The sequence below is a fragment of the Lipophrys pholis genome, assembly GCF_963383615.2.
Source record: "Lipophrys pholis genome assembly, chromosome: 1".
In the NCBI taxonomy this organism is placed as follows: Eukaryota; Metazoa; Chordata; class Actinopteri; order Blenniiformes; family Blenniidae; genus Lipophrys; species Lipophrys pholis.
The window spans coordinates 41,096,129-41,110,625 of NC_137635.1; the positions used below are offsets into that span (position 1 = coordinate 41,096,129).

Sequence of the window (14,497 nt, forward strand, 5' to 3'; positions counted from 1 at the left end):
ATGACACATTTTTTCAGTCAGTATTCTTTTATTCTGAATGTAATAGAGGAGTCTTTTCAACAGCGCTCAGCCTGAGAAGAGGAGCCCAGGCAGGTTGCTCCACCACCATCAGGTGGAGGATTGTTACATGATCTTGTCCTGGTCTTCCTCCCAGCTGTGCAGGATGACCAGGAAGCCCAGCAAGACCATGCACCATCTTCCTTAGTATCTGGCAAGTAAAATTTAAACAGTGATTAGAACCAGAATGCAAATGGTTTTTTGTTTGTTTTACTTTCTTAATTTTTGCTTTGGTCATTAAGCTAAGCTTTTGTTCCTTTATGTCCCTTCTGTCCCCTCTGGTCCAAAGTGGAAAAAACGGCCGTAGTTTAGGTGAACCTCACCTCTCCTGAGTGTCTCCTCACAGGCTTCTCCCTGGTAGCCTGCATGGCAGATGCAGTCACAGGAGGTGCCTGAGAGGACAGGGATCCCATTGTGCCTACAGGGAGCGCAGCGGCAGGAGTCAAACTGCTGAAGATATTCATCCAAAGCCTTCTGCAAGTTGATGGCTCGAGCACCTACATGGTCAGCAGCGGTGCTGAGGCGCACCAGTTCATGAATGGGCATGGTCTGGATCAGAGAGAAGGAGGGACAAAGAGATAAAGTAGAGGACATAAAATCATATGGAAAATATATATACAGTATATATTCTTCATATCCAAGTGGCTATACCTCAAATTCTATGAGTTCGGGGTTGTATTGGAGAGATGCACCCCATTTTCTGTAGGTTTCAGGGTTTCTGATAGCCAGCAGGCCAGTGCTGCTGTCTGTCACTCCTCCTTTTACAAGTGCGATCACATCCTCTACCACAGATGAACTGCCATCGTTATCTGTGTATGTCAAAACAAACGAATATTTCATATCTTTTGTAATAGAGCTGAAGCATATTGCATTAATTCAACGAATATAAATCAGACATAGTTACAAATAAAGCTATGCTAAGATTGAAGATTTAATTGTACATCACAAATAATAAGAACCTCATTTACACTTGGGCTTGGTTTACCTTTGCTGAACTTTCCCGCTTTATTACATGACTTTCCTTTCAACTTGAATTGACCACTTGCAGAATTTCCAAGTGGATAGCTCAAACCAATGGATGCACCAATGCATCGTCCAGCTTGTTCACCATCAATATCTATCAGAATCAGGAAGGAGAGGAAAAGCTTGTTTCACATAACATTTCCTATTGGATTACACAGAATAACAAACCAGTGCATGCACAGTACTTGATGTCGCCATTGACGTTTTGTTGACGACTGCGACATATTCCAGGGTCCCACCCATGGTCCCTTCTGTAACGTAGTGAGTGCCAAATGTGTTGAGGAAACGGGAGTACACCCCAAAGTCGTATTGCTCTGGCAACCCCATGAGGGAAAAGTAGAAATCTTCGTGGAGCATCAGTTTATTAGTTCTCATCTTGAAGACGACTGTTTGTACTTTGGACCAAAGTCGAATAAATCCTAGGTCCTAGGGAAGAGAAAGCAAAAAGTCAAACCTTTTTAAAGGCCTGAATTTTTAACACTTTCATTGCTACTGAAAACATACTGAACAAAAGCCGATCAAAGAGGTTCAAAAGTTTGTGACGTGCACTGGTGTGCTTCTTTACACAGTGTTTAACATCAACACAGTATGATATTGTTGATGTTGCCAACATATCGACGTCTTGGACAGTGGATCATACCTGGCTCTTGTATTGTGTTAAGTTTTTGAGAAACTCTGTTTCTTTGCTGCCACTCAATCCCACTTCCACATAATAGATCCCGAAGGAGGCTCCCCCATTATGGGATGACATTGTCTTGCGTGCATTCACCAGGCTCATCATATCCTCATAATATTCGTGAGAGCCCTCTGATCGAGCTTGAGCCTGCAAAAGGTGAAATTTCATGTCAGGATGTGCTTTTTATAATTCAATAAAAACTGAAGATTGACAATATGACATTACCACAAATTGGTAGGTATGGTAGTTGTAGGGTTTTCGGTAATTTTTGTCATCTTCATTGTAGTGCAGGTTCTCACAGAAAGCGTCATAACTGAATTTTCTCCATTCGCCATTATAGACATATTCACACTGCCCTCCAAAGTACTTTGGATCAAGTACCTGATCGACGAAGTCTTGAGTCAAGACGTTGTAGCTACAAGAGACAATGTGAAATAATGATGTGATTGAAAAATTCTCGTTTGTCAAAATTCCTTTTTATCCATCCATCCATCCATCCATCCATCCATCCATCCATCCATCCATCCATCCATCCATCCATCTTCTTTAGTATTTTATCCAATCCACATGTGTGGGCTGCTGGTGCTGACCCCAGCTGACTATGGGAGAAGACAGAACACCAGCAGACAACCACATAAACAGTGAGTGACCAGTTACCCTAAAATTCATGTTTTAGGACTGTGGGTGGAAGGACACATGGGGTGAACGTGAAAACTCAACCCAGAAAAAGCCTATAAGTAGTGTCAAATCAGATATATCCCCACTACAAGGTGAGAGGGCTGAGCAAACTTCTCGAAATAAGTCTGGGAGTGAATCACAATTCTTGTATGTGTGTGATCTATAAAGTGGCCAAGTTGTGTTTGTTGTGACTTCCTGGTTGCACTGGGATTTAGTGGTTGTAATTCATTGCTGTGCACCACCTCAGAAAGTGATATAAACTGTAGTATGTTAGTTGATGAAATGTTGGTGAGCTATATGCTGGAGGTACCCCTGAGTGCCACGTTCAGCACCGGGGATTGGCAAGAGGGTGGAGCATTTATCCTCTCTCAGGTTGAAAGTTTCACATCCTTCCTCATCAGAGAAGTCATCGCAGTCAGACTCTCCGTTACAGCGAAGTGACTGGCTGATGCAGCGCCCTAGACAAGTACACACAGACACACACGGAACCTCAACTCCCCAAAAAACATATAACATGTCCTGCATGTTTGTTGAAATGCTAATGGATAGATTACCTCAAACAGAAAGTGTTTGTAGAAGTGACTTACCTGTCTCCTTGCAGGTGAAACTATCTCCACAATAATCCTTCACCTGACACGGTGATGCTTCGGGACATGCAAACGTCCCCCACAGCGTCTCAATGCAGTCTGTGCCACCAAACTGAGAAGGTCTCTCAAGGTATCGGAAACGGGACTAAGACATGGTTCGCAATTAGCTGAAATCACTTGTCATGTTTCAACCATCATTTCATTTAACAACCTAAAATGACTGCTGCATGCAGTTGAGTGTGAAAACATCTTCACCCTTTTGTCTGTACAGGTGTCACATGTTGTCCACGATGACCAGGTTCCCAGCTGACAGTTGATGGGTATGGGTCTGTTCACAGATCGGGCCATTCTTGCCGCTACCCAACTGGCCCATAAAACATTATTACCATCTTAGTTTAACTTGTAATGAACCAAGGTGAATGGGCTACAATAAATCACAGCTATCAAGCTAATAAGTAGTGAAGTAGGGAATACTGCACCTGTTATCTGCAGTTGTCCATGGCCTCCTGGTCGCGTTCACAGTTGTGATAAAATTGTTGAGCAGATGCAGTGTGCATGAAGCCAGGAGTAAATGAATAAATATCCCCATTTTTAAAAAAAAATTAGCAACTCGTCCTAAATGCCCAAGTGCCTCATCACAAAACAGCTGTTGTGATCCAAGGGGATGTTCTTTCACTGCAGTCTTTACAGACCAGAGGTAATGATTGATCAAGAGCAAACACATGCTCTTACAACAGTTGGGAAAGTTTTTATGTTTTAATGATCCTTAACCTGTATGTCCTGTCTTTGCCCAAACAAACTTTCTTTTTTTTAAATGAGCCATTCTGTCGCTTTATGCCCAAACACCAAGAGTTACGTTCAATCACTCTATCTGCCTTTATTTGTATAGCACCATTCATGCAGGTTGTACCATTTGACAATATGATGATAAGGTTTTTTTCTTCTGTTGTTGGTTTAGTTGTTTTAGGATTTTGTTTGTAAATTCTAGGTTATTCCGCAGAATCTATAGGTAAGGCATAAATAAGCCACTGGCTTCCGTTTTTCTTTTTCTTGGTCAGTTAAAGTGAAGAGATTTTGTAAATTCTGTATTGAATTATAACCAAAAATAAAGATAAATTATTACATAAATTACAAAATAAAGTATAATTTAAAGAAAAAATTAGACTGAACGAGTGTATTATTATTATTATTATTAGTAGTATTAGTATTAGTATTAGTATTAGTATTAGTATTATTAATAGTAAACGCTTCTGATTCGCCCATAAATTACGTAATCACGTACGTACGTACGTCTCAGGTAGCGCAGGTGCGTCACGCCTCGCGGCGCCTTCAAATTGTCCATCCGTGATTAGCGTCGCAGCAGTGTGATGAGTTTTATCTATTTAAAGTTCCTAAAGTTGTCGATGGCGTCACGAAGAGCTTTGGACACTTTCGAGATGCGCAGTCCTGAACAATGAACAACACGAGCTGCAATGGAAGAGGTAAATGTAAAGAGTTTTCCTCTGGCTCAGCCAGGTTGAATCCAGACTTAGCCTCATAGCTTCCCTATCATTGTTTTGTTGTTTTATATGTGAGGGACAAAAAATACACATAGCTTCGCTGTCTCACTGTTTAGTTTTTTTTTTTTTTTAAGGAAAACAAGGTCATAGTTGTTGCGGTATCTGTCCAAGCTTTCATACGCCTCTCACAAGCTGTAAAGTAAAACTCTTGTGTTGCTCAGAATTTGGAAATATGTCTTTTTTCCTTGAAATTAAGAATAATCAGACGATCATCTGAAACAATTGATTTGCTGAGTAGTTTGTTAATCCATGGCTTTTATTGTTTGCACTTCATGCCGTTTTGACAATCTGACAATTATTTTGAATTTAACAATGTCAAGAATAAAAAAAAAAAAAAAACGAACACTGTGAATATATATATTTATTCTCCTAGGTTAGAAGTTGCTTAAATCTATATTTCTATTCAAATTATCTGCTTTGATAGTACTGAAACCCAAATTGTAAGTTTGGCAGGCCAGCATTTGTTTTATCTTCCTCAACTGAATTACCTGGGAATGCTATAGCCATTTCTTTCAATCTTTTTTTCCTTTCCTTTTCTTCTTTTTTTTTTTTTTTTCCAGGAGGGCTCAATCAACTTTAAAGCACTGAGGGCCAAATTTCAAGAAGAGGCCCTCCTGGCTCAGTCTCGAAGCAGCCGGCCAGCTGTCGCTGAGAAACCCAAACGCCTCCCGCCTCCTGGAGGTCACTGCAGCTCTGTGGTTAACAGTATTAATATTGCTCTAGAAAGCAAGACGTTGGTGGTTCCCTCTGTCTTCTATCGAGATGGACAGCGGGCATCTGGAGGCAGACGGCCAATTTCCTTCCCGCCACAGCCTCAGCGGACCTCCCCGCCATTGTTGTCTAGTGGAGAGAGCACAAAAAAGACTTCTCTCAGAGACCGATGCATGCCTTTGGTGCTTCCTGCTCTGCCTGTGAGAGATCAGACGACAGAAGCGCCAGCCAAAAAGGAGCAAAGACTGGAACCAGAGGCAGAGAAGGAAGTCTTGCCACAGTGCAAAATCAAGAAGAAGGCTCTGCTGCTTCCTTTCAGGTCCGCTAAATCATCAAAGGTCGGCGAAGAGAATGGAAAGGAGCCCACACACTCTCATCCAGCCGTCAGGCCTTGCAGCGCACCCTGCGAGTTGCCTTCAGCGGAGACGCAAGCCTCCGAGGAGGAAGTCGCGCTCCAAAGTGACCAGTCCATAGCCGAGTGCCACCTCTCCAGCCCGGACATCATATACACCCCTCCTCCTACAGAAACGAGCCTAAACTCTGACAACAGGATTATGAGCACTTTGGAGAAGGCCAAGAAGAAGTTTTCATGCAAGCAAATGCTAAATCCCAACCGATCTAAAATGCTGCATTCCCCTGACGGCGCCTCCAGAGATAAAGAATTGCCTTCGCCCCCAAAGTACACTGAGAATTGTTGGGCTGACCTGCCGGTACCACCGCCGGTGTCTCTTCCCCACCTCGCCTGCATTTCAGCCCGGCCCTTCTTCAAAGCCAGCACCTCTGCTCGCAGTAAGTTGCATTCATTAATATTCGTCTCTTGACTTTCTGTTAATATAACCTGCCTCTATTTACTGTGTACTTGCTCATTTTAAATGACTAAAACTATTCATGAAGTATATAGAAGCACTCGCGTTGGTCTTTGTCTTCAAGGGCAGAATCTAGATAAGCAGCTTGGGCGAGGAAAAGCTCGACATCTCTCAGGGAAGACTGGAGCGTCTCGATCACTGTGTGTCGCTCTGAGGAAGACTTTACCTGACCTGAGGACTCTGGGCCCACCGCCAGCCAAACCCACCAGGCCCCCATTAGTAGATCTCGGTGGTTATCACAACCCCAACGTCAGCAGTATGTATTTTTTATTTTTTTTTGCTTTTTCAGTTCTTTGAAACATTGAAGTTTTTGCGTCTCCCTTTTTTGTGGCTTTGGTTGTTTAGCTTGGAGATGACCCACTGTGCACTAGCGTCACTCCGGTTTATTATTCTCATTCGCGGCGAGCCTGAGCATCTGTTGAAGTGCTGCTTTTGCTCTCTTTTTTTTTTTTTTTTTACAGAGGTGTCGCCACGTCCAAGCCAAGTACCAAGTGAGGAGCCAGAATCTGAGCACCCATCCCCCCTTTTGCTGGACGTTCCAGAATTTCCGGACATGGAGACTGAAACAGCTGAGGGTGAAGCCGTGGATGTCGCTGCCCCCGAACTGGAGCCTTTGGACTTTGTCAGTGCCGACGGTCACGCACCCGACAACTTCAGGGTCACCGACAGCGAGGGTCCACAGCCGGACTTGTCAGCATGTAATACTGCCGAGGCCAGCGGGAGTTCTGTCATCCAAGATCTGAACCCTGGCAGTCCAAACATAATATCTTTCCGTCCCGGCAGCTTCCCTGAACCAATAAACCTGTCAGAGCTCCCAGAGCCCGCTTTGCCAGAGCCGTGGTCCCAGAGCGAGGAGGCGCTCCTAGATTCCTTTTCCAAATCTCAGTCTGATGAGACTGATCTGGCAGCTGCCGAGTGCCAGTCTGTCCCAGAGGAATCAGAGCTTAGTGGCCATGCAGCGTGGAGTGATGGCATTCAAACACGTTGGTGGTGAGCTTGATAGGAACTGGAATCGACACGCACGTTGTTTTCCAAGTACAAGTGATCTCTTTACGCTTTTGTCCTCCGCCAGTGTTTACCAACCGGACAGTTACTACGAGACGTATGATAATGTTTACGAGGATGTTGAAAGCGTCAACAAATTCATGGACCAGAACTCAAGGCAACAAGAAGGCAGCGTGAAGAGTGAGGATCCTTATGGATGCACATTTCATTCAGCAGAAAGCCTATTTGCAGGCATTTATTGTCCACAATTTAACTTCTCTGTTTGTTTGTTTGTTTTTTTGACAGATGCATATACTGGCAACCACGCAATGGTAACTCATTTAAATTTAAATTGAGTATTTAATCGTCTCAGTTGAAAGAGCTATTTTGTGCAATGAATAAACAATGTGCTCCAGCAGTGATTTATGGTAAATTAAGAAAACCTGTGCTTATTTTAAGAAGGAAGAGCTGTCTGTCAACAAATGGCCGCGGAATCCGTGGTAGGTGTTGTTTGTTGTTGGGCTGTTTTTTTTTTTTTTTTGTGTGTGTTTTTTTTTTTCCCTCAATCATTCAGCTCCTGTGTTCTATCATTGACATTGATTTTTTTCCAAATGGAAGATGGCCATTGATTTTTCTCTAACTGTGATAATCAAACTGCAGGGGCAGTGTATCAGGAGAACATGCTCATGTGGCCTATAATCATGTCCTCAGGTTTGTTTGGCGTGTCACCCCTCTCACTGATCTTGTGGTAAATCAAGCTGGTTGAATGCCTTATCCTAAAGGGTCTGAAAGCTTCCCTCTTTTTTTTTTTTTTTTTTAAAGTAAGGAACCCCAAAGCCCAAGCACTGCTGATTACAAGGAACAGAAGAAGAGGGAGAAACACCGTCTTGAGAAGGAACGAAAAGAGCAAAAGGAGAGGGAGAAGAAGGAGCATGAAATGAGAAAGAAGTTTAAAGTAAGACGGACGGTTCCTTCCCGGACGTCTCTTCGGTCCGCTTCGCTGACGCAGAAACCGTTTAGCACGGCCGATGCGCAGCTTGTTCCTCGGACTTGTAATGAGGAAGAAGGGCTCTGCCTCTGCAGGTGACTGGAGATGAAGAGCCCTTGTACCACGCCAAGGTGAAGGTTGCCAATAAAGTACGGAAGCATGACCTGCCCGTGACGACCGGGGACACGGTCAGCATCATCCGGACCACCAACTGCCCCAAAGGCAAATGGCTGGCACGTGATGCCAACCACAAGTGTGAGTTGAGTCCTGTCGCTAATCTGCTGTGTTGTTTTTGTTGCGGTTAGATCAAAAAAACAATCCAGATTTTATAAAGAAAGGACAAGATGTTCTTGTAGGTGTTTATTTGTTGGAAGAAAAAAAATCTATCAAACACTTTTTATCCATGGGTGGTCGAGCTGCCCAACTAATACTGTGAAATAGTCTACATAAGACTGTAACTATGAGTTTTAATTTCAATATCCCGGAATGTAGATATCGCGTTCGTATCCAACGCCCCACTTTGCTTGTTGCAGATGGTTATATCTCCGTGATGAACGTGGAGCTCAATATCAAGGAGATGCTGGAACTTGGCAAGAAGGCTCAAGCAGCTGGACGCGGCGGCAGCGCGGAGGGGGATAACGTCAGCATCGGCAGCAGGTACCGCCTTATCTCGCTGATAACGTGATTTGGCCGATTTTTTTTTTTTTATTTAAAGCAGTATTTGTAACTTTTCCAGCTTTCACACTGTATGCCGTGATTGGGCACTCACAATGCGTTTTGATTTTTGCAGATCCTCAGGCCACCTGGCTCAAACAAGCAGCTGTAAGTGTCAATTGGTTCTTTCAGTAAAGTAATACATGGGCGTTACTTATCGAGTGTATTTTTAGGTTTTTCTTTTAGTTGTTGTTTTTTTTTTTTTTTTTTGCTTAAATCAAGTTGGGATGCAGTGTTTAGCCCCAAAATACAACTTTTCAGTGTTGGACCATTCAAGTAGTTTGCAGTCGCTGTGACACTATACAGCTTTTGAAAAACGGCCCAATAAGTATCCCGTCGCGACGGAACCGCTGAAATAACTACCAGTTATCGTCTGCTGTACTGCCATATGTTGTTCTGTGATTGTGAAGGAGTTTCATGTAAGCTGGGGGGGGGGGGGTTTGGCTGCTCCTCTGCCAAACACCTATCGTCAGCATGCATGCTGGGCTTGATCACAACATTCTGTGGCTCCACAGTCACAGACGACAGCGAGGAGTGGGCCTGTGAAGACGAGACCCTCTCGCCGTCCAGTGAAAGCCAGTAAGATCCTCGCTGTCCTCTCAGCTGCTCAAATTTAGAAGTGTTATTTCTCCGAAGATGACAGACTGTTGGGCACAGTAGAGTATGTTTAAGTGATTTCCTCGGAAAGATCGAGCTGAATATGTAGCAACGGGAGGAACTATAATGATTTCCTTTCTCTCCACACTGTGTAGCAGCTTTGCTCAGCAGACTGCCTCCTTGCTTGAGATGTGTGAGTACATTTTATATCCGGTCCTTTTTTTTTTTTTTTTCTTTCTTTTTTTTTTGAAGTAAAAACACAAGCACAAAAGATACTCCTACACCCCCCCAACCCTTCCAGCCAATCTGGTTTGAAGGGAAGTGCAGGCTCCGCTTGTGGTTGTTTAATGTTTTGCTGTGACATACGGCAGACTGTCACGGGCCTTTTGATGTGCACTTTCACCGTACATTTTCTCTCTCTCTCTCTTCCATCCCACCGCCTTTTTACGCAAGTTTTTAATCCGTGCCCCCTCTCTCCCTCGTGCACCTCTCTCCGTCCTTCACGTGTTCGCTCTGACAGCATGCGCTCATGTCGGTGCCCAGCACACGCTGAACGATGCCAACCTGGAAGACCTGCACACGCAGTAAGTCTCAGACACACAGGTGTCAAAGCAGATACTTTGGCTCCCTTCCAGTCCGTGCAAACGTGTCCCTGCACCTGTGAGGACATTCTTGTACATTTCTTGTGATGTATGGTAATGTAGGACCACTTAAATGTTGTCAAAGCACAGAGGAACAGTACATTCAAGTTAAAAGCGAAGACTCTGAAAAGAATGGGACAAAGAGCAAACGGACAAATCCACCCGCTGCAGACGTGATGGAGGCTGGAGGGCCAGACCACCAACTTCCAGTTCCTCTGTCCACTTATTTTAACCTGAAATACCATGCCTCGGTGTTATTGGAGGATATTTGAATACTTTAGAGTCACAGTAAAGAGTATTTTACCATTCCGAGAGTAAAACATCTTTAAATTTGATACATGTCCCACTGGAGCACTGTAAAAGCTGAGCTACAGGCTATTGAGAACCACCATCCTCCTCTGTAATGTATTAAAAAAAAAACTAACTTTTATATGGCTTACATTGGTCATAAGTTTTAAATTGTGCACTACCACATATTTTCATAGTTTAAAATTTTCAAATAAACCACATCCATCGAGTGGTCTGGAGGCAAAGGATGTTTTTTTGCCAGTCCTACGTTTTAATATCATTGGTTTGAAATGAAATGCTAAAGTTGCCAGATGTGGGCCTGACAAATACGGATGACCTTTTATTGTTGGTAGGTTTTCACTTTATGATGCTCTCTGCCACCTCCAACACTCCGTTCTCCCCTGTACATCTGGAGACGCACACAATCAGTTGGTCAGGAGAGTAGCTGAAAATAGTGACGCCAAACAGAGGGACTAAAGCGCTGAAACTTCATTGTAATTCCTGCAGCGTATTAAAGGCTCCACCTGTATGAGCCTGAATAATCTCAAGCGGCCTCAAATAAGTTGCACGTGTCATTTAAACGAAGAAGGAAGTTGTCAGAAAAATTGAGCTTGTTTCACGCTGCAGCATAAACACATGTTGGGGCTCACGAGTCGAAGGAAAACATGAATTTAGATACAAGAGACCGCGCTAGTGAACCAACAGCTTCACGTGTGCTATTTATTTATTCTCTCACGACCGTGATGGCTTTACACAGGTGCTCCTCAATGAGTCTGAGTCAGCGATGTCGTCTTCACCCCCTCAGGGCCACACACGAAGCTCTGCAGAAACTCGCCATCTTCTTTCAGCAGAGCGGCAATGAAGCCTGCGACGTCCCCGACGAAGACGGAACAACTCCAACAAAGTGAAGCGCCTTCCTTTTCAAATGTCAATGTCCCGTTGCTGTGGAGACCGCTTTAATGACACAACTTTTGTTTCTTTCCCTACGATTCTTTTCCTCTCGAAGTGATGAACCATCGAGTAAGTTTGCTCCTCTGCTCTCGTCACCACTCCCGTCCCTCTCACTGACGCCCGGGCGAAAACGAGGCCGCTTACGTCTCGCTTAAAAGGCGCCGTCCCCTAAACGGCGGCTGCTCATCTGCCTGAAACGGAAAAGCACTTGCGAGGAGCGTTTTATCTGCTCCATGCACTCTGTGGAGGTGTTTGGTGAGACGTCCCAGAGGTGAAGTGACCCGCTGCTTGTTCCGTTGCAGGCTTCCTGCAGGCGGTGGAGGAGCCTCCGTACCCGTGAGTGTTTGACGTCGTTCCCGACCGCCACCGGGGCTCGGCCTTGTCGGAGGATTTCCGTTCCGCCCGCAGGACGTTTTAATTGTGTTTTGTACGACAGTGATCAAGAGGTCGACTTCACCGATCTGGAGTTACTTCCTCCCCCGCCACTGTACGCCGACTCCACCTGATCGTCCCAGGCTGGGAATCTTCACACGTGGAGGCGCTTTAAGAATTTCGACACTTATTTAAGGTTTTTGCCCCCCCCCCCCTCTGCTTTAGCGAAAAGAAACTACTGTGAATTCTGGTGTGACTGTATCACGATGTGATGGCATTTATTTTGTTGTTGTGAATACAGTATAGTTTTTTGTTTTCTTCACATTTTTTTGCTGTAATCACTTTAGAAAGTTGTTGGATCAAACTTTGTTCTTAAATGGTACAAAATGAAGAATGAACGGTACACCGATTTGGTTTTGTTTTCTGTAAAAATGTCGTTTGCATTTAGTTTTTCGAGGGGTTTGTTTGTTCCATTAATAAAAATCTCAATGTGCATGATGTCGTTTGAAATAAAACTCACTGTTAGGGTTTGAAAAATGGTTATTTTTGCATGACATTTTCAGGATATTTGGCATTTAGAACTTTTTCAGAGAAGGCTATTATCTGTATTATTAAAAAGAAAATCCAAAGCGTCCTACATATGAAATTATAGTGTCCACACCGTTAAAACCCGCATATCACGCGTTCATCACTATTCCCTCGAAGATGAAGCTCCGTTAGTATGCAGTGTCCTTTGGTTGACTCCAAGTAGGAAAGTATTTATGTGCCCTTTAAAAATTCAACGCTTCTTTCATCTCACCATTAAACTTGAGGCATGCAGCAGTGTTTTGTTTTTTTTAATGGGCCCAACCTACACACTAAGCTCTGCTGCTCTCCTCGCTACTGCATGTTCCTCAATGATGTGTCACTATTAAGAGTGAAATAATCAACTTTACAATTCTGTTAAATTTATTTCCAAGAAGCATTTTTGCTACAAAAGATTCTGCCAAACACAAATGTCTATAAAAGCCACCCACTTCATAAACTAAAAGGCATAGATTCAATTATCAAAAAGGACCAGTCTGGTACAGTAACATACTTGCCGATCAACTATATTATGAATGAAACCCAAAGATAAAGTATATTAGAATATAGAATAATCCACAATGAAGGCAGGATGGAAATGAACAATACAAAGTGGTGGGAGAACTCGGTGTGGAGTTTTCACGTTCTCCCTGTGCATGCGGGTTTTCTCACACGGTCCAAAAACAAGCGTTTGAGTTGTGCAGTGGGTATCTGTTTGTCCTGTGATGGACTGGTGACCTGTACTCTGCCTTCAGCAAAAGGCTCCAAACACAAGAGTGGAGGATCGATACCCAGAGGGGGGAAAAGCACTAACAGGTGTTACTTTGTGTCCAAGTTACAAGTACTCTTTTTAAATACTGCTCAAGGATTACTTTTTAAACGGCATTGACTTGCATTGTCAATAGGCGGTTCATTTCAGTGTGACTATGAAAAATCTACATTCAAAGGACATTTCGCAAACAAAGGCAAGTTTATCTAAATATCGCCATTCAAGGTCATTCACAGCGCTTCACAAGGAAAAGATTAGACTACACCAAGTTGTTTTGTTAACAAAAAATAGAAGCAACGCAGGGCTTTATCTGTTAAAATTAAAACATCTGCTATATTATCAATCACTACCAACTATGAACATGTAAAATATCAAAGTTTTCTGATTATTTACTGTTTGTGATCTTTTATTTTGCTGCTGTTTTATTTACTGCCAACGTGCCTCTGCGACAATGCACATTTCAAATACATAGATATCTTATTGTTGTATGAAAAACACATTTGATAAGGTTTCAGCAATAACTGTGGGCGTACTCAGTCGTGACTGTAAAAGTAGATTGCACGGGGCAAGTTGTATCTACTTAAGTGTCAAGAAAATAACAAATTTGGGTATTCTTCCTCGTACAGGATCAACTTCAAAATCGTACTTCTTGTGTATAAAGCTTTGAGTGGCCTGGGGCCTAAATACATCTCAGATTGACCTGTAGAATATGAAACATCCAGACTCCTGAGGTCTTCAGGAAGAAGTTTACTCCGAAGTTACTATGCTCCTCGCCTGTGGAACAAACGGTCTGATCGCTCCATTAAACAATCAAGTTTACTTATTTCTATCAGGGGTCTGCAACCTTTGTGACCAAAAGAGACATTTTTGTGACTTTCCGAAAAACAAATTTTGTCTGGCGCTGCAATTTTTAACTCTTCCAAAAGAAGTCTGATGCTTCATGACTACATAGAAAGAAAGATTTAAAAATGTTGCTGTTTTCACTGTTTTGACTCTGTCGGTATTTTTTGATTTGATGCATCTTTTGTCATATTTTTGTATCTGTTTTGGCTTGTGTAGATGCTTCACATTTTAGTTGTTATAGTCATTTTTCTTAGGTTGTTTGAGCTATTTCTTTCCCAAATATTTTTCTGTATTTTAGATTTTTACAACAAACAAAATCAACATCTCAACAACATTGGTCTAGTCAATAATAAGGAAAAAAAAGAAAGAAAAGATAGGTAAAAAGAAATTGAATTAAAACTAAATAATAAAATACAGAAGAAAAAAAAATTAAAGACAAAAAAAAGAATTTCAAACAAATGGCAATAATGACAGATATTAATATGGACAAGCACAGCACGTCATATTATGCCCAACAAATACAGCAGTAGTCATACCATGAGTTATAAAAAAATAAAAAATTAATTTGAATACTAAATGTAGGTGCAGACCCATGATTTCTACCTTAATAAAGTTTTTTTTAAATAAAG

General features: G+C 42.7%; 2 protein-coding genes across 2 annotated transcripts; one reads left to right on the forward strand and one right to left on the reverse strand.

The window, feature by feature from the left end:
• Window positions 1-14: 14 nt before the first annotated feature.
• On the reverse strand, window positions 15-3,692 carry c8a (complement component 8, alpha polypeptide). The gene is made up of 11 exons (XM_080473076.1): window positions 3,501-3,692; window positions 3,277-3,385; window positions 3,022-3,166; window positions 2,745-2,892; window positions 1,982-2,171; window positions 1,721-1,903; window positions 1,266-1,506; window positions 1,043-1,174; window positions 709-866; window positions 381-606; window positions 15-208 (listed from the first exon to the last, which is right to left on the reverse strand). The coding sequence occupies exons 1-11, from the start codon at window positions 3,608-3,610 to the stop codon at window positions 57-59; spliced, it is 1,794 nt and encodes a 597-aa protein (XP_080329202.1). The 5' UTR covers window positions 3,611-3,692; the 3' UTR covers window positions 15-56.
• A 1,772-nt stretch (window positions 3,693-5,464) lies between these two features.
• LOC308112158 (uncharacterized protein) lies at window positions 5,465-11,860 on the forward strand (the record flags this gene model as incomplete). The annotated part of the gene is made up of 17 exons (XM_080467436.1): window positions 5,465-6,080; window positions 6,222-6,413; window positions 6,700-6,847; window positions 6,941-7,078; window positions 7,194-7,342; window positions 7,448-7,473; window positions 7,601-7,641; window positions 7,802-7,852; window positions 7,964-8,096; window positions 8,225-8,384; window positions 8,663-8,786; window positions 8,920-8,951; window positions 9,961-10,024; window positions 11,175-11,273; window positions 11,376-11,389; window positions 11,623-11,656; window positions 11,757-11,860. 17 exons carry the CDS (start codon window positions 5,465-5,467, stop codon window positions 11,824-11,826), a joined length of 2,091 nt encoding a protein of 696 aa, XP_080323562.1. The 3' UTR covers window positions 11,827-11,860.
• Between the last annotated feature and the right edge of the window lie 2,637 nt (window positions 11,861-14,497).